The sequence below is a fragment of the Salmo trutta genome, chromosome 34 (genome assembly GCF_901001165.1).
Source record: "Salmo trutta chromosome 34, fSalTru1.1, whole genome shotgun sequence".
NCBI lineage: Eukaryota > Metazoa > Chordata > Actinopteri > Salmoniformes > Salmonidae > Salmo > Salmo trutta.
The window spans coordinates 36020199-36043686 of record NC_042990.1 but is presented as its reverse complement, the minus strand read 5'-3'; the positions used below and the strand labels follow the sequence as shown (position 1 = coordinate 36043686).

The 23488-nt window shown below is 42.5% G+C and overlaps 3 protein-coding genes across 4 annotated transcripts in view; 1 reads left to right on the top strand and 2 right to left on the bottom strand.

Annotated features, from left to right (window-relative positions):
• Positions 1 to 8230, top strand: part of LOC115174093 (enhancer of filamentation 1-like) — a 65417-nt gene extending 57187 nt beyond the window's left edge. For both annotated transcript variants that reach the window (XM_029732768.1, XM_029732767.1), the window contains exons 6-7: positions 4373 to 4462; positions 7484 to 8230. In XM_029732768.1, the coding sequence (XP_029588628.1) occupies positions 4373 to 4462; positions 7484 to 8047 (654 nt within the window). In that variant the 3' untranslated portion in view covers positions 8048 to 8230. The remainder of the gene's footprint in view (positions 1 to 4372; positions 4463 to 7483) is intronic.
• A 9024-nt stretch (positions 8231 to 17254) lies between these two features.
• Positions 17255 to 20441, bottom strand: LOC115174092 (small integral membrane protein 13). The gene is made up of 2 exons (XM_029732766.1): positions 19880 to 20441; positions 17255 to 18280 (listed from the first exon to the last, which is right to left on the bottom strand). The coding sequence occupies exons 1-2, from the start codon at positions 19953 to 19955 to the stop codon at positions 18090 to 18092; spliced, it is 267 nt and encodes an 88-aa protein (XP_029588626.1). The 5' UTR covers positions 19956 to 20441; the 3' UTR covers positions 17255 to 18089.
• A 110-nt stretch (positions 20442 to 20551) lies between these two features.
• LOC115174090 (amine sulfotransferase-like) lies at positions 20552 to 23062 on the bottom strand. Its single transcript, XM_029732763.1, has 6 exons — positions 22774 to 23062; positions 22402 to 22604; positions 21989 to 22115; positions 21799 to 21893; positions 21054 to 21231; positions 20552 to 20913 (listed from the first exon to the last, which is right to left on the bottom strand). The coding sequence occupies exons 1-6, from the start codon at positions 22931 to 22933 to the stop codon at positions 20801 to 20803; spliced, it is 876 nt and encodes a 291-aa protein (XP_029588623.1). The 5' UTR covers positions 22934 to 23062; the 3' UTR covers positions 20552 to 20800.
• Between the last annotated feature and the right edge of the window lie 426 nt (positions 23063 to 23488).

Genomic DNA, 23488 nt, shown 5'->3' with positions numbered 1-23488 from the left:
CTGACTCTGACTCTAGCCCAACTCACCACATGGATGTTTACATTTACATTACATTACATTTTGGTAATTTAACAGATGCTCTTACCCAGAGCAACATACAGTCGAGCATTCAACTTAGGGTAGCTAGTGATGACAAAAAAGGTAGCTACAGTGGCTTGCAATAGTATTCATCCCCTTGGCATTTTTCCGATTTTGTTGCTTAACAACCTGGAATTAAAAAAAAAATTATTTACACAACATGCCTACCATTTTGAAGATGCAAAATATTTTTGGGGGGTGAAACAAACAAGAAATAAGACAAAAAAAAACAGAACTTGAGCGTGCAAAACTATTCACCCCCCAAAGTCAATACTTTGTGGAGCCACCTTTTGCAGCAATTACAGCTGCAAGTCTATTGGGATATGTCGCTATAAGCTTGGCACATCTAGCCACCGGGATTTTTGCCCATTCTTCAAGGAAAAACTGCTCCAGCTCCTTCAAGCTGGATGGGTTCCGCTGGTGTACAGTAATCTAATACCACAGATTCTCAATTGGATTGAGGTCTGGGCTTTGACTAGGCCATTCCAAGACATTTAAATGTTTCCCCTTAAACCACTCGAGTGTTGCTTTAGCAGTATGCTTAGGGTCATTGTCCTGCTGGAAGGTGAACCTCTGTCCCAGTCTCAAATCTCTTGAAGAATGAAACAGGTTTCCCTCAAGAATTTCCCTGTATTTAGCGCCATCCGTCATTCCTTCAATTCTCACCAGTTTCCCAGTCCCTGCCGATGAAAAACATACCCACAGCATGATGCTGCCACCACCATGCTTCACTGGGGGGATGATGTTCTCGGGGTGATGAGAGGTGTTGGGTTTGTGCCAGACATAGCATTTTACCTTGATGGTCAAAAAGCTCAATTTTAGTCTCATCTAACCAGAGTACCTTCTTTACATGTTTGAGGAGTCTCCCACATGCCGAACATCAAACGTGTTTGCTTATTTTTTTCTCTAAGCAATGGCTTTTTTCTGGCTACTCTTCCATAAAGCCCAGCTCTGTGGAGTGTACGGCTTAAAGTGGTCCTATGGACAGATACTCAGATCTCTGCTGTGGAGCTTTGCAGCTCCTTCAGGGTTATCTTTGGTCTCTTTGTTGCCTCTCTGATTAATGCCCTCCTTGCCTGGTTCTTGAGTTTTGGTGGGCGGCCCTCTCTTGGCTGGTTTGTTGTGGTGCCATATTCTTTCCATTTTTTAATAATGGATTTAATGGTGGTCCATGGGATGTTCAAAGTTTCAGATCTTTTTTTATATCCCAACACTGATCTGTACTTCTCCACAACTTTGTCCCTGACCTGTTTGGAGAGCTCCTTGATCTTCATGGTGCCGCTTGCTTGGTGGTGCCCCTTGCTTAGTGGTGTTGCAGACTCTGGGGCCTTTCAGAACAGGTGTATATATACTGAGATCATGTGACAGATCATGTGACACTTAGATTGCACACAGGTGGACTTTATTTAACTAATTATGTGACTTCTGAAGGTAATTGGTTGCACCAGATGTTATTTGGGGTCTTCATAGCAAAGGGTTGAATACATATGCACCCACCACTTTTCCGTTTACATTTGTTTTGAATTTTTTTAAACAAGTAATTTTTTGCATTTCACTTCACCAATTTGGACTATTTTGTGTATGTCCATTACATGAAATCCAAATAAAAATCCATTTAAATTACAGGTTATAATGCAACAAAATAGGAAAAATGCTAAGGGGGTGAATACTTTTGCAAGGCATTGTAGGTAAGATGTTAGCCACTCATGTCAAGACATAATCCCTTATGTATGTGTGAGAGCTTGAATGTGAAATTCCTTTACAGCTTCTAAGGTGTGTTGCTGCCTTTTTGACCCTTGGAAGGTTGACCCTTATTGACCCTTGGAGGATGTGGTGGTATTTAGGTTGTGTGTGCTAGCTGCTTACAGTGTAGAGGTAGTCAGGCTGTATCGGCCTATTGGGTTGTGCCATATGTTCATCAAGGGAAGAGGCAGATCTTAATCGAGGGGAATGCAAGTAAAGGTTGAATGAGGCTGAATGGTTGAATGAGTATACATGTACCTACCCTCTGTATGTACCTACCCTCTGTATGTACCTACCCTCTGTATGTACCTACCCTCTGTATGTACCTACCCTCTGTATGTAGCTACCCTCTGTATGTACCTACCCTCTGTATGTACCTACCCTCTGTATGTACCTACCCTCTGTATGTAGCTACCCTCTGTATGTAGCTACCATCTGTATGTACCTACCCTCTGTATGTAGCTACCCTCTGTATGTACCTACCCTCTGTATGTACCTACCCTCTGTATGTACCTACCCTCTGTATGTACCTACCCTCTGTATGTAGCTACCCTCTGTATGTAGCTACCATCTGTATGTACCTACCCTCTGTATGTAGCTACCCTCTGTATGTAGCTACCCTCTGTATGTACCTACCCTCTGTATGTAGCTACCCTCTGTATGTACCTACCCTCTGTATGTACCAACCCTCTGTATGTACCTACCCTCTGTATGTAGCTACCCTCTGTATGTACCTACCATCTGTATGTACCAACCCTCTGTATGTAGCTACCCTCTGTATGTACCTACCCTCTGTATGTACCTACCATCTGTATGTAGCTACCCTCTGTATGTACCTACCATCTGTATGTAGCTACCCTCTGTATGTACCTACCATCTGTATGTAGCTAACCTCTGTATGTACCTACCCTCTGTATGTAGCTACCCTCTGTATGTACCTACCATCTGTATGTAGCTAACCTCTGTATGTAGCTACCCTCTGTATGTACCTACCATCTGTATGTAGCTACCCTCTGTATGTACCTACCATCTGTATGTAGCTAACCTCTGTATGTACCTACCCTCTGTATGTAGCTACCCTCTGTATGAACCTACCATCTGTATGTAGCTACCCTCTGTATGTAGCTACCCTCTGTATGTACCTACCATTTGTATGTACCAACCCTCTGTATGTAGCTACCCTCTGTATGTAGCTACCCTCTGTATGTACCTACCATCTGTATGTAGCTACCCTCTGTATGTACCTACCATCTGTATGTAGCTACCCTCTGTATGCACAGTGCATTCGGAAAGTATTCAGACCCCTTTACTTTTTCCACATTTTGTTACGTTACAGCCTTATTCTGAAATTGATTCAATTGTTTTTTCCCTCATCAATCTACACACAATACCCCATAATGACAAAGCAAAAACTGATTTCTAGAATGTTTTACTAATTTATAAAAAATTAAAACATTCTATCACATTTACATAAGAATTCAGACCCTTTACTCAGTACTTTGTTAAAGCACCTTTGGCAGCGATTACAGCTTCGAGTCTTCTTGGGTATGAGGACTCTGGAGCATGTCTCTCTGTACTTTGCTCAGATCATCTTTCCCTCGATCCTAACTAGTCTCCCGGTCCCTGCCGCTGAAAAACATCCCCACAGCATGATGCTGGCCCCGCCATGCTTCAGCTTAGGAGTAGTGCCAGGTTTCCTCCAGACGTGACGCTTGGCATTCAGGCCAAATAGTTAAATTTTGGTTTCATCAGACCATAGAATGTTATTTCAAACTCCAAGTGGGCTGTCATGTGCCTTTTACTGAGGAGTGGCTTCCGTCTGGCCACTCTACCATTAAGGCTGTCTGTCCACTCTACCATAAAGGACACCTCCCTGACCAAGGCCCTCTCCCCTGATTGCCAGGCGGCCAGCTCTAGGAAGAGTCTTGGTGGTTCCAAACTTCTGCCATTTAAGAATGATGGAGGCCACTGTGTTCTTGAAGACCTTCAATGCTGCAGAACTATTTTGGTACCTTTCCCCAGATGTGTGCCTTGACACAATCCTGTCTCTGAGCTCTACGGACAATTCCTTCTACCTCATGGCTTGGTTTTTGCTCTGACATGCACTGTCAACTGTGGGACCTTATATGGACACGTGTGTGCCTTTCCAAATCATGTCCAATCAATTGAATTGACCACAGCTGAATCAAATTGTAGAAACATATCAAGGATGATCATAGAAACAGAATGCACCTGAGCTCAATTTTGAGTCTCATAGCAAACGGTCTGAATACTGAATACTTAATTTTTTTTGTAAATTAGCAAACATTTCTAAAAACCCGTTTTCGCTTTGTCATTATGGGGTATTGTGTGTAGATTGATGAGGGGAAAAAAATATTCTATACATTTTAGAATAACGCTGTAACGTAACAAAATGTGGAAAAAGGGAAGGGGTCTGAATACTTTCCAAATGCACTGTATGTACCCTACGTCATACCCTATGTATGTAGCCACCCTATGCTGTTTATGTCTGCTGTCTTAATTGAGTTCTCACACTCTTGTTTCTTGTCAGGGAAAAGAGGACTTTGAGCGGCAGCAGAAAGAGCTTCTGGAGAAAGAGAACATCATTAAACAGAGCAAGGTGCAGCTGGGACAGGAACAGGTAAAGGTTTTTTTCTCTCTCCTCTTCTCTGTTCTGTTCTGCTCTGTTCTCCTTGTCCCACTGGTCAGACACTGGTTGAATCCAAGTTTTTTCCACGTTCTCCTCTGTTCTGTTCTTCTCTATTCTGTTCTGTTCTTCTCTATTCTGTTCTGTTCTTCTCTGTTCTGTTCTTCTCTGTTCTGTTCTTCTCTGTTCTGTTCTTCTCTGTTCTGTTCTGTCCTTCTCTGTTCTGTTCTCCTCTGTTCTGTTCTCCTCTGTTCTGTTCTTCTCTATTCTGTTCTGTTCTTCTCTATTCTGTTCTGTTCTTCTCTGTTCTGTTCTGTTCTCCTTTGTTCTGTTCTGTTTGTCTCTGTTCTGTTCTGTCCTTCTCTGTTCTGTTCTCCTCTGTTCTGTTCTCCTCTGTTCTGTTCTTCTCTGTTCTGTTCTGTTCTCCTTTGTTCTGTTCTGTTTGTCTCTATTCTGTTCTGTTCTTCTCTATTCTGTTCTGTTCTTCTCTGTTCTGTTCTGTTCTTCTCTATTCTGTTCTGTTCTCCTCTGTTCTGTTCTGTTCTTCTCTATTCTGTTCTGTTCTTCTCTGTTCTGTTCTGTTCTCCTTTGTTCTGTTCTGTTTGTCTCTGTTCTGTTCTGTCCTTCTCTGTTCTGTTCTCCTCTGTTCTGTTCTCCTCTGTTCTGTTCTTCTCTATTCTGTTCTGTTCTTCTCTATTCTGTTCTGTTCTTCTCTGTTCTGTTCTTCTCTATTCTGTTCTGTTCTTCTCTGTTCTGTTCTGTTCTTCTCTATTCTGTTCTGTTCTCCTCTGTTCTGTTCTGTTCTTCTCTATTCTGTTCTGTTCTTCTCTATTCTGTTCTGTTCTCCTTTGTTCTGTTCTGTTTGTCTCTGTTCTGTTCTGTCCTTCTCTGTTCTGTTCTCCTCTGTTCTGTTCTCCTCTGTTCTGTTCTTCTCTATTCTGTTCTGTTCTTCTCTATTCTGTTCTGTTCTTCTCTGTTCTGTTCTTCTCTATTCTGTTCTGTTCTTCTCTGTTCTGTTCTGTTCTTCTCTATTCTGTTCTGTTCTCCTCTGTTCTGTTCTGTTCTCCTCTGTTCTGTTCTTCTCTATTCTGTTCTTCTCTATTCTGTTCTGTTCTTCTCTATTCTGTTCTGTTCTTCTCTATTCTGTTCTGTTCTTCTCTATTCTGTTCTGTTCTTCTCTGTCCTGTTCTGTTCTTCTCTATTCTGTTCTGTTCTCCTCTGTTCTGTTCTGTTCTCCTCTGTTCTGTTCTTCTCTATTCTGTTCTTCTCTATTCTGTTCTGTTCTCCTCTGTTCTGTTCTCCTCTGTTCTGTTTTGTTCTTCTCTGTTCTGTTCTCCTCTGTTCTGTTCTGTTCTTCTCTATTCTGTTCTGTTCTCCTCTGTTCTGTTTTGTTTGTCTCTGTTCTGTTCTGTTCTTCTCTGTTCTGTTCTCCTCTGTTCTGTTCTGTTTGTCTCTGTTCTGTTCTGTTCTGTTCTTCTCTGTTCTGTTCTCCTCTGTTCTGTTCTGTTTGTCTCTGTTCTGTTCTGTTCTGTTCTTCTCTGTTCTGTTCTCCTCTGTTCTGTTCTGTTTGTCTCTGTTCTGTTCTTGTCTGTTCTGTTCTTCTCTGTTCTGTTCTCCTCTGTTCTGTTCTTCTCTATTCTGTTCTGTTCTTCTCTGTTCTGTTCTTCTCTGTTTCATACTATTCACATAATTTATGGAACAAACATTATTCAATGAAACACGCAGTGGATTACCTTTCTAGCATGGGTTCATAGAAGGTACCTAGAACAAAGCAGCACCAACAGGTACTACATGAACGTCTGTCCCACTCTGACAGAACAGCCCACCAGGCAGGTGGCCTCAGGGCACACATACATAGAACAGGAGATTAACCTTTTCACTCCTGTAATCCTCCATGAATTATGTTACGCTCTCTATGGAAAAATTATGATAATTCCTTCTGTTTTATAATAATATGATGGAATTGACAGGTAGGATGTACACTGCTCAAAAAAATAAAGGGAACACTAAAATAACACACCCTAGATCTGAATGAATGAAATAATCTTATTAAATACTTTTTTGTTTACATAGTTGAATGTGCTGACAACAAAATCACACAAAAATAATCAATGGAAATCCAATTTATCAACCCATGGAGGTCTGGATTTGGAGTCACACTCAAAATGAAAGTGGAAAACCACACTACTGAGTGGAAAACCACACACCATGACTGACCCACCGCCAAACCGGTCATGCTGGAGGATGTTGCAGGCAGCAGAACGTTCTCCACGGCGTCTCCAGACTCTGTCACGTCTGTCACGTGCTCAGACACATGCACATTTGTGGCCTGCTGGAGGTCATTTTGCAGGGCTCTGGCAGTGCTCCTCCTGCTCCTCCTTGCACAAAGGCGGAGGTAGCGGTCCTGCTGCTGGGTTGTTGCCCTCCTACGGCCTCCTCCACGTCTCCTGATGTACTGGCCTGTCTCCTGGTAGCGCCTCCATGCTCTGGACACTACGCTGACAGACACAGTAAACCTTCTTGCCACAGCTCGCATTGATGTGCCATCCTGGATGAGCTGCACTACCTGAGCCACTTGTGTGGGTTGTAGACTCCGTCTCATGCTACCACTAGAGTGAAATCACCGCCAGCATTCAAAAGTGACCAAAACATCAGCCAGGAAGCATAGGAACTGAGAAGTGGTCTGTGGTCACCACCTGCACAACCACTCCTTTATTGGGGGTGTCTTGCTAATTGCCTATAATTTCCACCTGTTGTCTATTCCATTTGCACAACAGCATGTGAAATGTATTGTCAATCAGTGTTGCTTCCTAAGTGGACAGTTTGATTTCACAGAAGTGTGATTGACTTGGAGTTACATTGTGTTGTTTAAGTGTTCCCTTTATTTTTTTGAGCAGTATATTTTCATCATGTTTATTGTGTACGAGATATTTCCGTCTCCCGTCTCTCCACAATCCTTAACTAGTTTGTGTAAATATGAAGAAAGAAATATCAACTCTCTTTCAACCTTCACAGATGAACCAGTTCAAGCAATTGGAGCAAGAGGTGATCAAACCAGTGGAGAACGACATCACACTGTGGATCTCCCACCAGCACCCGACAGGCCCCTCCTCCTCCCCGTCAGACACCTCCTCCTCTCCCTCCCCCTCCCTGACAGGAGGCAGGGCCCAGCTGTGTGGGCGGGACCGTCAGCTGCTGGGCTTCTACGCGGAGCAGTGCCAGCAGCACTTTGTCACGTTGCTCAAGGCCGTGGACGCTTTCTTCGGCTGCGTGGGCGCTGGCCAGCCGCCCCGCATCTTTGTGGCACACAGCAAGTTCGTCATCCTCAGCACTCACAAACTGGTATTTATTGGGGACACTCTGTCCAGGCAGGTAGCCACGCCCGAGGTGGCCAACCGGGTGATGAACTCTAGCAATGTGCTTTGCGACCTGCTGAAGACTGTGGTGGGAGCCACTAAGACGGCCGCGTTGCACTACCCCAACACAGCCGCTGTTCAGGACATGGTGGACAGAGTCACGGATCTCTCACACCACGCTCAACAGTTCAAAGAACAGCTGCTGCAGATGGCTGCTTTGTGATAGTTTGTGTTCTCAGTACCTGGTCCCGCCTATTGCACCATAGCATCCTATGTGTATATACCGTATATATCTATATATGTATATTGCTCGTTGTTAATCTTAAGAGTTTTTTGGGGGGGCTGTTCTGTAAATATTTGGCTCTATTTTTGTGTAGAATGTTTTTATATACAGTACCAGTCAAAAGTTTGGATACACCTGCCCATTCCAGGGTTTGTCTTTATATTTACTATTTTCTACATTGTAGAATAATAGTGAAGACATCAAAACTATGAAATAACACACATGGAATCATGTAGTAACCAAAAAAAGTAACCACCCGGTGCCTTGATGACAGCTTTGCACACTCTTGGTATTCTCTCAACCAGCTTCATGAGGTAGTCACCTGGAGTGCATTTCAATTAACAGGTGTGCCTTGTTAAAAGTTAATTTGTGGAATTTCTTTCCTTAATGCATTTGAGCCAAGGTAGGGGTGGTATACAAAAGATAGCCCTATTTGGTAAAAAAACAAGTCCATATTATGGCAAGAACAGCTCAAATAAGCAAAGAGAAACGACAGTCCATCATTACTTTAAGACATGAAGGTCAGTCAATCCGGAAAATTTCAAGAACTTTGAAAGTTTCTTCAAGTGCAATCGCAAAAACCATCAAGCGCTAAGATTAAACTGTCTCTCATGAGGACCGCCACAGGAAAGGAAGACCCAGAGTTACCTCTGCTGCAGAGGATAAGTTCATTAGAGTTACCAGCCTCAGAAATTGCAGCCCAAATAAATGCTTCACAGAGTTCAAGTAACAGACACATCTCAAAATCAACTGTTCAGAGGAGACTGCGTGAATCAGGCCTTCATGGTCGAATTGCTGCAAAGAAACCACTACTAAAGGACACCAAGAAGAGACTTGCTTGGGCCAAGAAACACGAGCAATGGACATTAGACCAGTGCAAATCTATCCTTTGGTCTGATGAGTCAAAATTTGAGATTTTTAGTTCCAACCGCAATGTCTTTGTAAAACACAGAGTAAGTGAACGATTGATCTTTGCATGTGTGGTTCCCACCGTGAAGCATGGAGGAGGTGGTTTGATGGTGTGGGGGTGCTTTGCTGGTGACACTGTCATGATTTATTTAAAATTCAAGGCACACTTAACCAGCATGGCCACCACAGCATTCTGCAGCGATACACCATCCAATTTGGTTTGCGCTTAGTGGGACTTTCATTTGTTTTTCAACAGTCACTGAACCCTCCGGAACTTTCATCATGCACACCTGTCCCCTATTCCCACAGATTAGTATTTGTATATATGTGCCCTTTGGTTTCCATGGTCGTGTCGATTATTGTTACAATGTCCGTTGGTGCGTGTGAGGACCTGTGCTGTGTGTTTTGGGCTTTCGTGCCATTGTGGATTGCGTAGATGATTACGGGTCTCATCCCGTGTGTTAATTATTGTGCGTGTGTTATTTATTGTTTGGTCTTCGTTCCCATGTCTTTACACGGCACGCCGTAATTTGGTGCTTAATAAAAAAATATATTACCCATTCCTGCGTCTGTCTCCCAAGTCATTCATGCCAACGTGACATCCAGGCTATGTAAGGGCTATTTGACCAAGAAGGAGAGTGATGGAGTGCTGCATCTGATGACCTGGCCTCCACAATCACCTGACCTCAACCCAATTGAGATGGTTTGGGATGATTTGGACCACAGAGTAAAGGAAAAGCAGTCAATAAATGATCAGCATATGTGGGAACTCCTTCAAGACTGTTGGAAAAGCATTCCAGGTGAAGCTGGTTGAGAGAATGCCAAGAGTGTGCAAAGCTGTCATCAAAATATAAATACAAAATATAAAATATATTTAGATTTGTTTAATACTTTTTTGGTTACTACATGATTCCATATGTGTTATGTCATAGTTTTGATGTCTTCTACAATGTAGAAAATAGTAAAAATAAAGAAAAACCCTTGAATGTGTAGGTGTGTCCAAACTTGACTGGTACTGTATTTAATTATGATATGAATATATAGATATGCTGTCTGTGTCTTTTTAGGGTGATTTGGACATATTTTCGTAACATTCCCGTTTCATATATTATAAAGCACCTAATGATGATGACGTTCTTTTTTTTTTCTTTTTTTTTTTACCTGTAGTTTGTTGACGCACCCTACTGCTGGAAATGCCGTCAGTGCTTTGTGCAAATCGTTTGATGTCGCACTCTTTTATTGAAAGGGGGTAGGGCTCTCAACAGACAAAGTAAAGGACTGTTCTTACCCATATGACTGTGCCTTTTTTTATGAAGTGTGTTAACTGCTAGAAGACTAGTGAGCGCCACTTTGTTTTCAGACACTGCACATGACATGACATAACCACGCCTTGTTAAATCTCACTTATGTTATTGCACACACACACACACACAACTGTCGGACATGTTTGCCTGGATAACAGTAACTAGAGACCTGAATGGCTGGCCTTGTACACAATATTGGCAACAACACTGAAACTCACAGCCAAAGCCTGGTATTCATTGTTCACATTCACCCAGACCTGGGTGTAGTTATTTGAAATAAATTAAATGGATATTACATGACCGGATGGTGAACAGCTCATGTTATGATGTAGCAGATCATATGTTAACATCATACCTGATATGGCAGATCATATGTTAACATCATAACTGATATGGCAGATCATATGTTAACATCAAGATAAGTCGTCTCTTCTCTTTTATCCTCTCGGATCCTCAGGTAGCATGGCATCGAGCCAGTGAATAATTAGCTTTTCACGTGGCGTCGACTGGTAAGATGTTTCAGGAGGGTGGTCACGTGTGCTAGCAAGGCAGAGGTCCTGGGTCGAATCAGGAGGAAGCGGTACTCACTAAGCAGCGTGACGTCCTTTACACTCACATGATATTTTCCATTCCATGTCATATTCAATGAGGATACCATCTAAGCCTCAGAGGGGACGGTGAAAGACGGGTATAAAAGGATTTCACGGTAAGTGGGGCAGGGCCAGTGGAAAGGTGCCCATCCATGCCAAATGTTCAGCCTTAGTGAGCCTGTGGAACATCCTTTATGGCGTGGGTTAGGGGTTACAGGGGGACTTAACACGTCCTACTGATCTGGGAACTATCTTTAGTTAGCCTGTGGAACATCCTTTATGGCGTGGGTTAGGGGTTACAGGGGGACTTAACACGTCCTACTGATCTGGGAACTATCTTTAGTGAGCCTGTGGAACATCCTTTATGGCGTGGGTTAGGGGTTACAGGGGGACTTAACACGTCCTACTGATCTGGGAACTATCTTTAGTTAGCCTGTGGAACATCCTTTATGGCGTGGGTTAGGGGTTACAGGGGGACTTAACACGTCCTACTGATTTTTATTTATTTATTTTATTTCACCTTTATTTAACCAGGTAGGCAAGTTGAGAACAAGTTCTCATTTACAATTGCGACCTGGCCAAGATAAAGCAAAGCAGTTCGACAACATACAAAAACACAGAGTTACACATGGAGTAAAACAACATACAATCAATGATGCAGTAGAAAAAAAAAAAATAAGACTATATACAATGTGAGCAAATGATGTGAGATAAGGGAGGTAAAGGCAAAAAATGCCATGGTGGCAAAGTAAATAAAGTATAGCAAGAAAAAAACACTGGAATGGTAGATTTGTAGTTTGAAGAAAGTTCAAAGTTCAAATATAAATAATATGGTGCAAAGGAGCAAAATAAATAAATACAGTAGGGGAAGAGGTAGTAGTTTGGGCTAAATTATAGATGGGCTATGTACAGGTGCAGTGATCTGTGAGCTGCTCTGACAGCTGGTGCTTAAAGCTAGTGAGGGAGATAAGTGTTTCCAGTTTCAGAGATTTTTGTAGTTCGTTCCAGTCATTGGCAGCAGAGAACTGGAAGGAGAGACGACCAAAGGAGGAGTTGGCTTTAGGGGTGACCAGAGAGATATACCTGCTGGAGCGCGTGCTACAGGTGGGTGCTGCTATAGTGACCAGTGAGCGGAGATAAGGGGGGACTTTACCTAGCAGGGTCTTGTAGATGACCTGGAGCCAATGTGTTTGGCGACGATTATGAAGCGAAGGCCAGCCAACGAGAGCATACAGGTCGCAGTGGTGGGTAGTAGCCTGAGGAACATCCTTTATGGCGTGGGTTAGGGGTTACAGGGGGACTTAACACGTCCTACTGATCTGGGAACTATCTTTAGTGAGCCTGTGGAACATCCTTTATGGCGTGGGTTAGGGGTTACAGGGGGACTTAACACGTCCTACTGATCTGGGAACTATCTTTAGTGAGCCTGTGGAACATCCTTTATGGCGTGGGTTAGGGGTTACAGGGGGACTTAACACGTCCTACTGATCTGGGAACTATCTTTAGTGAGCCTGTGGAACATCCTTTATGGCGTGGGTTAGGGGTTACAGGGGGACTTAACACATCCTACTGATCTGGGAACTATCTTTAGTGAGCCTGAGGAACATCCTTTATGGCGTGGGTTAGGGGTTATAGGGGGACTTAACACGTCCTACTGATCTGGGAACTATCTTTAGTGAGCCTGTGGAACATCCTTTATGGCGTGGGTTAGGGGTTACAGGGGGACTTAACACGTCCTACTGATCTGGGAACTATCTTTAGTTAGCCTGAGGAACATCCTTTATGGCGTGGGTTAGGGGTTACAGGGGGACTTAACACGTCCTACTGATCTGGGAACTATCTTTAGTGAGCCTGTGGAACATCCTTTATGGCGTGGGTTAGGGGTTACAGGGGGACTTAACACGTCCTACTGATCTGGGAACTATCTATAGTGAGCCTGTGGAACATCCTTGCAATAGCATTCTCTCCTTTCGTCTGTCATAACAGCGGATGGGGTCAGAACGTAGTTGTTTACGCATAACAGTGGATGGGGTCAGCATTATAGTTAACCATGTTTTGATATAGTGTTTAACATATAGTGTTTTTTCACCTTTACTTTGTTTACCAACATTGGAGTAAAACAATATTATATTTTGGGTTGTGATGGGGTACGACAATTGAACTAAGCTCATGAGCATTTATAAGTTATATTCTTCAATAATCAATGGGTACATTTCATTCAGTTGTAAGTCCTACAATGCACATAGCAACTACTGATTACCCCTCTAAAATACAACTCAAAACAACCAGTATTTTGTTTCCCTCTACCCTCCTTCTGTCCCTCCTTTTCATTCCAGCCTGACTGAAATATACCTTATATATAGGTTGTCCCTGTGGCGAGGTGGGTCTGTAGCGATAAGGGACTGGTAAAGGGCTGTGAAGGAGATGCCCATACCCCTGACTAGATACTCTCTGAGCCTACTACCAACCCCATCAGAAAACCTCATTCAAGGGCTCTGAACACATAGCCTTGCTCCTAACAAGCCATCAGTGGTTTAATCACCCACTCCATTCCATCATTCACTGTTATCCCAGGGGACGAGAAGAGAAAAGGAATCTGCTCTGGAATGGCTTTTAGAAGGTTTTCATTTAACCCAGGCTGTCGACTAACACGGTAAATCAGGAGGATGTGTCATTCCCCCAAGTAAGTCTCAGGTCCTGGCTGACAAGATTCTGCTCTGATTTATCCTCAGATAAAAATGGCATCCAGGAAAATCGCGTCGCCGGCTCAGAAACAAGAGAAAGAAACGATCCTTGGCTGAGTTAACCTGCAGACCTGGAGACTGGAAAGAGCTTGATGAATCAATGAGCTATTTCAGGACTGGAGTTCGGTGCTGTGGCTCTACGTCCTGGGAGACATCCCAAATGGCACCCTATTCCCTATATAGTGCACTACTTTTGAACCAATTGGCACCCTATTCCCTATATAGGGCACTACTTTTGAACCAAATGGCACCCTATTCCCTATATAGTGCACTACTTTTGAACCAAATGGCACCCTATTTCCTATATAGTGCACTACTTTTGAATAGAGCCCAAAGTACTGCACTATACAGGGAATAGGGTGCCATTAGGGACACACTGAACTCACCTAAGGGGGTGAATGAAAGAAACAGCAGCTCCTGTCTGTCTGTGGGATGTGAGGGGGGAGAAGGCAGCTTGCCAAACAACTCACCTCTGGCTCACCGCTAACACACAGTGTAGGAACAACAGCAGGTCACGCAGGCAGGCTAGGTGCTCTGAAAGGCAGATAGATTAAGCTGTGCTCTGCTGTCCCCTGGGCAGTTGTCTGTGCTCCTCAATGAGACACTGTCTAGTCCTGACAGGAAACTCCAAACAGGTGTTTGGCTGGATGTACAGGGTAGCTGGTCAACAGCCAACCAAGTCAGCTACTATGTTCACCTGGCTGTTGAGTGTAGAATCACGACAAAGTCAGTAAACCCAATAAAACCCACCGTCGCGCCGGTGTGATTTAGGAATTTTAATCCCTTTTAAACATTGTGTGTTTGGATTCGTCTATTTATTCTGCATCCGCTGACACCAACCATTAGTCTGCGTGATTAACAGGGGCTGAGCTAGAGCAGTGTTTGTGAGACGAGGGCAGGTCCCGGAAGGGGCCCGTGGCCGGGGTCTTCTTCCAAAAACATCTGTAGAGGCAGAATGGTCTGAGCTACAAACTATTAAAAGCGATTTATGAAAAGCTGAGACTCACACGAACATGTAACATGTTTTTGTACTTGCACATGTAAACAATTTCTGTACTCACGGCATTCATATAAATGTATTTTTATCTGATTTGACTTTCTATTTATTTTTTTTACATTTGTTAATAAAACTCATTAATGCAACTGTTTAAATGAAAAGCCGATTTTTACTGGGGTCTCAGGACTGATAGGGTTACGTGGAAATTATGTGCAATGCTAAAGTCAAGCACATGGGGGAGTGACAGAGAGATTTATATGTAGAGAGAGTCGAGAGTCTATGTAATTTCCTTGGCTTACCACAATCATTTCCTGCGAAGTATTTGCAGGCTCTGAAATTACAGCTTTTTTGCTGTTGCTCAGCATGGGCTCTCGCTGCGCTTTAAAAAAACGGCCCAGCTGCAGACAGCACAGTAGCTCCCAAAACACACTGTGAGAGGATATAAACAGCCTTCATTAGCATTTCTGTTAAAGTGTGAGAGTATATTTACTTCAGTGTTGTTTTGGAATTAGAAGCATCAGTTGGATGTGGAGGGATGAAACGGCTGGATGTCTGGGATTTCAATGTTGTACTTTATTGTAGTTGAGTATCTGAGTCATTTCAGCCCATTTAACTGTCAAGGCTGCTCATACAAATCATTCACAATGACAGAAAGCTTTTTTTCAACATCACACAGCAAAAGTTTAGCTTGATACACTTGAAATACAGCGACATCCAAAATTAAAACTGGCTGGTTTCAAACTCTTTGAAGACTGATTTACTCCATTGTTCTACAATGCTGGACAATACTGCCTCCTGTTGTTCAGTCCCTGTAAGCAGATATGACATGAAAACCACAATGTGTAAATCTATGGGGTTAAACGAAGGCTGACTTTCAAAAGAATGAGGGACATAGTGTCAGAATTCAGGCTGTAGATGTGTAAGACACAATAAACACACTGAGAAAGTTATCAGCCATTGACGTGACATTAACCAAATTTAACCTACAGTAAAATGTTATGATTACAATTTCCCTAAAGAACTGTCTATGTCAATGTTAGATTCTTAAAATGACCAGTTATCAGCTTTGCAAAAATGACATTTAAAAGAAATGTATTTCTACACAGAGTTTAAGAAATATATTTATTATGAGGCTAAATTACAGCAATAGCCAAAAACAAACTTTAAAATTTGACCAGCATCACATGTAAAAACCATTACACATAGAATTGAATTGAGTTTTTGTACAATGTTGTGCAGCTATAGGCTTATAACTGGATCACAGGCCATGTGACCAACTAGATGCCATCTAGACAGGCACTGGTACAGAGGCTCATGGGACTACTGGGGAGGCCTTCGACTATAGCTGTAGCTTGGAGCCCAGGCAGCACTTCTACAGGGAACCAGTGAGCCAGAGCTACGGTTAGTCTATTCTACTGCCTTCCTGGGGAGCTCTGGGGCCATGTGTGTCAAGCATATCAGAGTAGGAGTGCTGACGTTTTAGGATCACACATCACTGGGAAGGGAAATATGCTAGCTGTAGCTTGGAGCCCTTGGGGTGTATTCATTAGTGCACACCATAGCAAAGTGTTTTGCAACGAAAAACAAATGTTTGTTATTGGACAAGTTCAGGTTAGGTCCACCCCGTTTCAGCTGTTTGCTTCCGTTTGGTTCCTATTGAATACACCCCAGTTAACACCTCGGGGAGGCTAGCTGGCCAGAGCAATGAGCTATAGACTATTTGTTGCCTTCCTAGGGAGCTTTGTGTATAAAGCGGATCAGAGCAGTGGTGCTGATCTAGGATCAGTTCCCCCTGTCCATATACCTGTATTCAACGTGATTTAAAGGGCAAAACTGATCCTACATCAGCAGTCCTACTCGGAGAGACACAGCCCCTGGACATTGTCTTCACGGTGTTTATTACAACCCTCTTGGTCTTAAGGGTAGTCAACCGTTCCGTTCCGTACGTAGTCTGAACAACAAAATAACAAAACTAAAAAAATAACATTCCTTTCATTGCACTTTTGTTACAAATAAAGTGAAATTTACTGGCATGGAGGAACTTCGGTTTTCAGTTATGCAAATTGTTTGAAAGTCTGTGAAAGTAAATGATAAATGAGCCTGTTTATACAACGCTTTGTCTATGTGTCTGAATATAGGCTTTACTACAAACACACATATGTTCAAATAAACACACTCTCATAAAACGCACACGCGCACACACACACACACACACACACACACACACACACACACACACACACACACACACACACACAGCTGTCAAAGAAACAGATTCCAAATGCAGGTGTCAGCAGCATGACAGCCAATCACAGCTGACCATGTTCCAGTGTCAGCCAGTCAGAGCTGACCATGTTCCAGTGTCAGCCAGTCAGAGCTGACCATGTTCCAGTGTCAGCCAGTCAGAGCTGACCATGTTCCAGTGTCAGCCAATCACAGCTGACCATGTTCCAGTGTCAGCCAGTCAGAGCTGACCATGTTCCAGTGTCAGCCAATCTTTTATTTAACTAGGCAAGTCAGTTAAGAACAAATTCTTATTTACAATGACTGCCTACCCCGGCCAAACCCTAACCCGGACGACGCTGGGCCAATTGCGCACCGCCCTATGGGACTCTCAATTACGGCTGGTTGTGATACAGCCTGGAATCGAACCAGGGTATGTAGTGACGCCGCTAACACTGAGATGCAGTGCCTTAGACCGCTGCGCCACTTGGGAGTCCACAGAGCTGACCATGTTCCAGTGTCAGCCAATCAGAGCTGAACATGTTACAGCGTCAGCCAGTCAGAGTTGACCATGTTACAGCGTCAGCCAGTCAGAGCTGACCATGTTACAGCGTCAGCCAGTCAGAGGTGACCGTGTTACAGTGTCAGCCAGTCAGAGCTGACCGTGTTACAGTGTCAGCCAGTCAGAGCTGACCATGTCACAGCGTCAGCCAATTAGAGGTGACCATGTCACAGCGTCAGCCAATTAGAGGTGACCATGTTGCAGTGTCAGCCGGTCAGAGCTGACCATGTCACAGCGTCAGCCAATTAGAGGTGACCATGTTGCAGTGTCAGTGAAGGCCAGGTGAAGAGACCAGACATGCTGCTCAGTACCTACACTGTGAACAGCTAAAATACATATTTGAAACATGAACAAGTGGCATACAGAATGTTCCATGATTTGATGGCTTCTCCCTTTATAATATCAGCAGCTGTGCCTAGTCTAGTAAGAAGAACGTGTCCAGGAGAGAAATGTAGAGTGTCAAGTGTCATCAACGAGGATGTCTTTAGTAGTGCAGAGTGGAGGGGTGGATTTCATCAGGAGAGGCAGTAGTATGCCATTCCAAATCATGCAATTTATTAAAGGGGTTTTTGTCCACCACTGTTTCCTAGTGGGACGGCTGGTTTGGTGAACAACAGGACAGGGTGTGGCAGACAGCGGATGGGTGAGGTAATCTATGTAGTACTATTAGGAGGAACAGCCCTCTGGCGGGCAGTCTTGGGCCTCTGGCGTGGGGGTGGAGGAGAGGCACGTTCGCTCCTGGATTCGGACGGCTGGGTCTCGGCCTGTGGAGAGCCGGTGTCGCCCAACATCTCACGCAGGAACTTGAACTTGGACAGGAAGAGCTGCCAGACAACATACCAACCTGAGAGGTCAAACAGAGCAAAGGTCATCCAGGAGAAAGTGAACACACTGTGCGTAAGAATCAAATAATGAACTTGTTGTATTTGAGTCAGTGACCACGTTTACATGCACACAGTATTCCGGATAGTAGCTCATATCCCGCTTTGGGACTTATTCAGGATAAGATGTTTACACGCACCTTTGATATCCCACTCACTAGTATCCATGAATCCTCATTTAAGTTCATATGGGTTAAAAGTGTAATATAATATTTACTCCTGCAGAATTATTCATTTCTTGCAGTAAAATGATACAACAAATGTTAATTTTGATTTGTTTCTTTCAGCATCTCTTGAGAAAATGTGAATATGTGTATAATGTGTTATCTTTGACACTGTTATGCAAGTAGACAGTATTTCATCCACATAAAATATGTACTCAAGATGAACTGAAGTCAGCTTTTCATTTCCCTTAAACCGGTCAAACTGATGACATTTGGACATTCTGTACAGGACCAATCTTTCCACTGTTTTGGAGTTATTGTGTTTTCTCCCCGGTCCCTAAATGAAACAGACAACTTTACCAGTGTTAACTAGATTACTAATGCATTCATTCTATCGATGTAAGACATTATTCTGGTGATAACTACTTCATTTAGTCTTCTGGGGCAACAAGTTATGACAGAAGAGAAGCTAAATTTATCCAACTATAGTTGACAAACAAATGGCCTACCAAATGTCAGAAATTATGTCCTACCAAATGTCAGAAATTATAAAAAATGTCCTACCAAATGTCAGAAATTCTAAGCAGAAACTTCTCTAAAATAGGAGTGAAAGTAGCCAGTATGGAGTGTCAGCAAAACAAATAATACTGAACAAAAATAAACACACATGTAAAGTGCTGGTCCTATGTTTCATGAGCTGAAATAAATAATATTATATGTACAAAAAGCTTACTAATCTGAAATTTGTTTACATCCCTGTTAGTGAGCATTTCTCCTTTGCCAAGATAATCCATCCACCTGACAGCTGTGGTATATCAAGAAGCTGATTAAACAGCATGATCATTACACAGGTGCACCTTGTGCTGGGGACAATAAAAAGGCCACACAACGTTAGAAACTTCTCAAGTTTTGAGGGAGCGTGCAATTGGCATGATGACTGCAGGAATGTCCACCAGAGCTGTTGCCAGAGGACTTAATGTTAATTTCCTACCATAAACCGCCTCCAACGTCATTTTAGAGAATTTGGCAGTATGTCCAACCGGCCTCACAACCTCAGACCATGTGTAACCACGCCAGCCCAGGACCTCCACCAATTCATAACAGCTATGAGGGGCTTAGCTACAAACAGGTGCTAACTACGAACCTATAATAACATGTGTATTGAGGTCTTGCACAGTCACTGCTCCTAAGTAAAGATAGCTGCTAACATGAGATCTTGATGATGTTGTATACGTACAGTAGCTCGCTATAATGGCAATGCAAGCTAGCTACTGTAGCTAACGGTTAACTGATACACTTCGAAGCGGTGACAGAAGTCCTCGTCAAATCTCTGTAACGTTAATAAAACAACATTCAAGAAAACTGAAAAATAACGATTGCAACACATTTGTTACTTACCAAAAACCATGAAGAGCAACGCGCACACAAGGGTGGCCACAATTACCAGCACAGTGAGACCAACGCTTTGCCACATTTTTGTCTTCTTGTTGTCAGTGTTTGCTAGCTAGCTCTAGTTACCAAGTAAGTAAACAGATGTTTACAGCTAACTCGTTAAATCGCTTTAGTTTAGGGTTGAGTTTGTTAACTCATTCGACAGACTGACATACAGTTTACAGGTGTTGTTTGCCACATAAATAACGTTATAACATAATTCCTCGCTACAACACCGATGGAGGATAGCTACTGTAGCTAACTAGTTGTTGTTATTAAGGAAAACAAACCCCTCATTGCCGATACGGTTAGCTGGACGGACAGTCTCTGTCAAAATGTCAACGTCGCTTTGCTTTGCCTAAATCATGGACGGATAGCTAGGTATCACAAGAGGATGCAGTATCGTTCATATCTACATTATTGCAACCGGAATGATTACATTTGCAAAATAAATACAGTACAGACAAGAGCCCACAAAATCATTGGTCTCGAAATTAGGCTGAAGACCAGCATTGCCTTTTGGGTACTGTAGTCCATATCATCATTCTGTAGTTCCACAAAACATGGGGCGATTCATAATAAGAGATCAATTATTTTTTAGTAACAGTTTATGAAGATATGAATTATGTGCGCATCTTAATATTTTGTAATTATTGCATGTGTTTATTTTCACAATCATTGCAGCAGGGCAGCTATTTCCTCCAATCTCGTCAGCCTAGATTCAAAACATGTTTAAGTGACATATTTGGAGTGATTCGCACAACTGAAGCACAATTTGACAACAACAGATCAACAACAAAACTGTTTGTTGTTGATCTGGATCAATTTGCTGACATCTTCAGCCAAGTTGATGAAGGTCTTCATCATGTAACCAGGACATGTTTATTTTCACAGCTCCCAGTCAAATTCAAGAGGCACGTCTTTCATCTTCTCCATGTAGATCTGGTCAAACCTCTCACTCTGGGCCACAGTGAACATAGTCTTCCAGTCCCCAACCTTCCCTGGTTAGAGACAAAACAGACAGCATTTTGAGGGCATTATTTTTAGTGATATTTTCCTTGTTGAATTTTGTAACCAACAGTTGAAATGGACTTCATGACTAACGCAAACTTTATTAATGTGGATAACATAGATGCCATACCTTTTCTAATAAAGGATCCACTTTTTTCAAAAAATGCTGGATACTGTTTATCACGTCTACCCTGTGGGTCTTCCTTCATGTTCTTGAAGGAGGATTTGTCCACGATTGTGTCAATGGTTTGGTCATCTAGCTTTTTACCCAAGAAGTTTGATATCCTGACAACTGCACCTCGTGTGTCCTGAAAACAATTGTTATTATTTGATTACTAGTCTCAGCAATACACTGAGTGTACAAAACATTAGGAACACATCTCTTTTTCCCTCAGAACAGACTCAATTCGTCGGGGCATGGACTACAAGGTGTCAAACATTCTACGGTGGTGTTAAGTTGGCTGGATGTCCTTTAGGTGGTGGACCATTCTGTTTACACACAGGAAACTGTTAAGCATAAAAAACCCAGCAGCGTTACAGTTCTTGACATGTTCAAAGAGGTGTGCCTGGCATAACCTGTTCAAAGGCACTTCAATATTTTGTCTTTCCCCATTCACCCTCTAAATGTCACACATACACAATACATCTCTCAGTTGTCTCAAGGCTTAAAAAATATAATTTAACCTGTATCCTCCCCTTTATCTACACTGATTGAAGTAGATTTAACAAGTGACATCAATAAGGGACCATAGCTTTCACCTGGATTTACCTGGTCAGTCTACGTCATGGAAAGAGCAGGTGTTTCTAGTGTTTTCTCCGCTCAGTGTATATTATCCACTGTTATGTCATCTTATCTATTATGGAAATTAACTTACCTTGATCATATCTTCATATGTCAGGGAAAGGATGTCAAATTCATCTTTGTGAGCATACCAATCAGCAACATGATCAAACCAAGAGCCCCCGAGAACTAAGAAACAAACATTATTAGGGTATTTCACATTGACACTTTGGACATGTTTCGAATGGGTGAATAATGTGTTTAAAATTCTGAGATATACTTACCCTCCCCCTTAAGAAATTGAATCAGAAATGTATTAAAGTCTGGTTCGCTCTTAAGGACTTTTGTGAAATTTTGGAGATGAAATAAGGACACGGCAACATCCTTTGGGTTCCTGGCTATGTAGATCACCTTAATAAACAACTGACTCAATTAGAATGCAGCCTCATCAATATAACTTTAACACCACAAAACGAATACAGTACGTTGTAGATTCAATTGATGTAAATTAAATAATCTGTCAAATCTCATTGTTGGCATCCAGGTTTTTAAAAATGTACAGTCAGTCTCTGAAGACCTAAAAAATATATATATATTCTGTCTGCGTACAGTTTTATTTAAACAATTATCAAAACATGGCTTTCACTGGCAGTTATTGTTTTGCATTCATTGCATGTTATCTCTTTCTCTCTCTTGCCTTTCCCTTCTCTCTCAGTCCTTGAGGGATCGAGGACAAATGTAAGTGAGATGCGAATGTTCTTGTTGATGGCTTGTTGTAGTCTATTTGTATTATGTTCTCCTCAAGAAAGGGCACCAGTTCCTGGATTGGTTTGGTACTTCCCTCTGTCATTTGATCTCCATGATACAGTAGGGACAAAATATACTGTGTCCATGTAGTTCCTGTGTTTTTAAAGAAATACAATCACAGCATTTGTGCGATCATGTTGCACATTCACAACACAATACCTAAATTCATGCAGAATTCAATAGATTGTGTAGTGGAGCCTATATGTCACACTACAGTAAGTATTGTATAGGCCTATAACCTATGTCAGATGCATTGTCTTACCTGACCGTGGGTAAGTAACAGCAACGATGTCGTCATCCCGTATTTCAAATGTCTCCAGAGAATCAAGGTGTTGGACGTGATGCACCCCTCTGACCAGGTGGATCCCCTTGTATGGGAAAAGCCCAAGGGCAGTCTTCTGAATCTTCTGTTCCTCTCCCATTCTTCAGTTAAAACAGCTATTACAGTCTAGAACAGCCTTCGGTTAAAACACCTATTACAGCCTTTATTTATAACAGCTATTACAGCCTAGGACAAAGTGTTCCATGTGATGTTAATACTGAGCAAGGCAGTTAACACACTGTTCCTAGGCCGTCATTGAAAAAAGGAATTTGTTCTTAACTTATTTTTTTAACCCCTTGATCTCCATATCATTCTGAGATACTTACCGCTTCCCTGAAGAAATTGAATCATCAGTCATGTTTGATACATTTCTGATTCATATGTATCAATCAAATGTATTTATAAAGCCCTTCTTACATCGGCCGAAGTCACAAAGTGCTATACAGAAACCCAGCCTAAAACCCCAAACAACAAGCAATGCAAATGAACAAGCACGATGGCTAGGAAAAACTCCCCAGAAAGGCAGGAACCTAGGACGAAACCTAGAGAGGAGCCAGGTTCTGAGGGTTGGCCAGTCCTCTTCTGGCTGTGCCAGATGGAGATTATAACAGTACATGGCCAAGATGTTTAAACGTTCATAGATGACTAGCAGGGT

Excerpts from the sequence above, each read along its gene's own strand:
- LOC115174090 (XM_029732763.1), bottom strand. The coding sequence starts at position 22,933 with ATGGGAGAGGAACAGAAGATTCAGAAGACTGCCCTTGGGCTTTTCCCA. Across the intron at positions 21,894-21,988 it reads TCAATTTCTTAAGGGGGAGG|TTCTCGGGGGCTCTTGGTTT; the intron begins GTAAGTATATCT and ends TTTGTTTCTTAG. Across the intron at positions 21,232-21,798 it reads CATATGAAGATATGATCAAG|GACACACGAGGTGCAGTTGT; the intron begins GTAAGTTAATTT and ends AATTGTTTTCAG.
- LOC115174092 (XM_029732766.1), bottom strand. The coding sequence starts at position 19,955 with ATGTGGCAAAGCGTTGGTCTCACTGTGCTGGTAATTGTGGCCACCCTT. Across the intron at positions 18,281-19,879 it reads GTTGCTCTTCATGGTTTTTG|GTTGGTATGTTGTCTGGCAG; the intron begins GTAAGTAACAAA and ends TTGACCTCTCAG.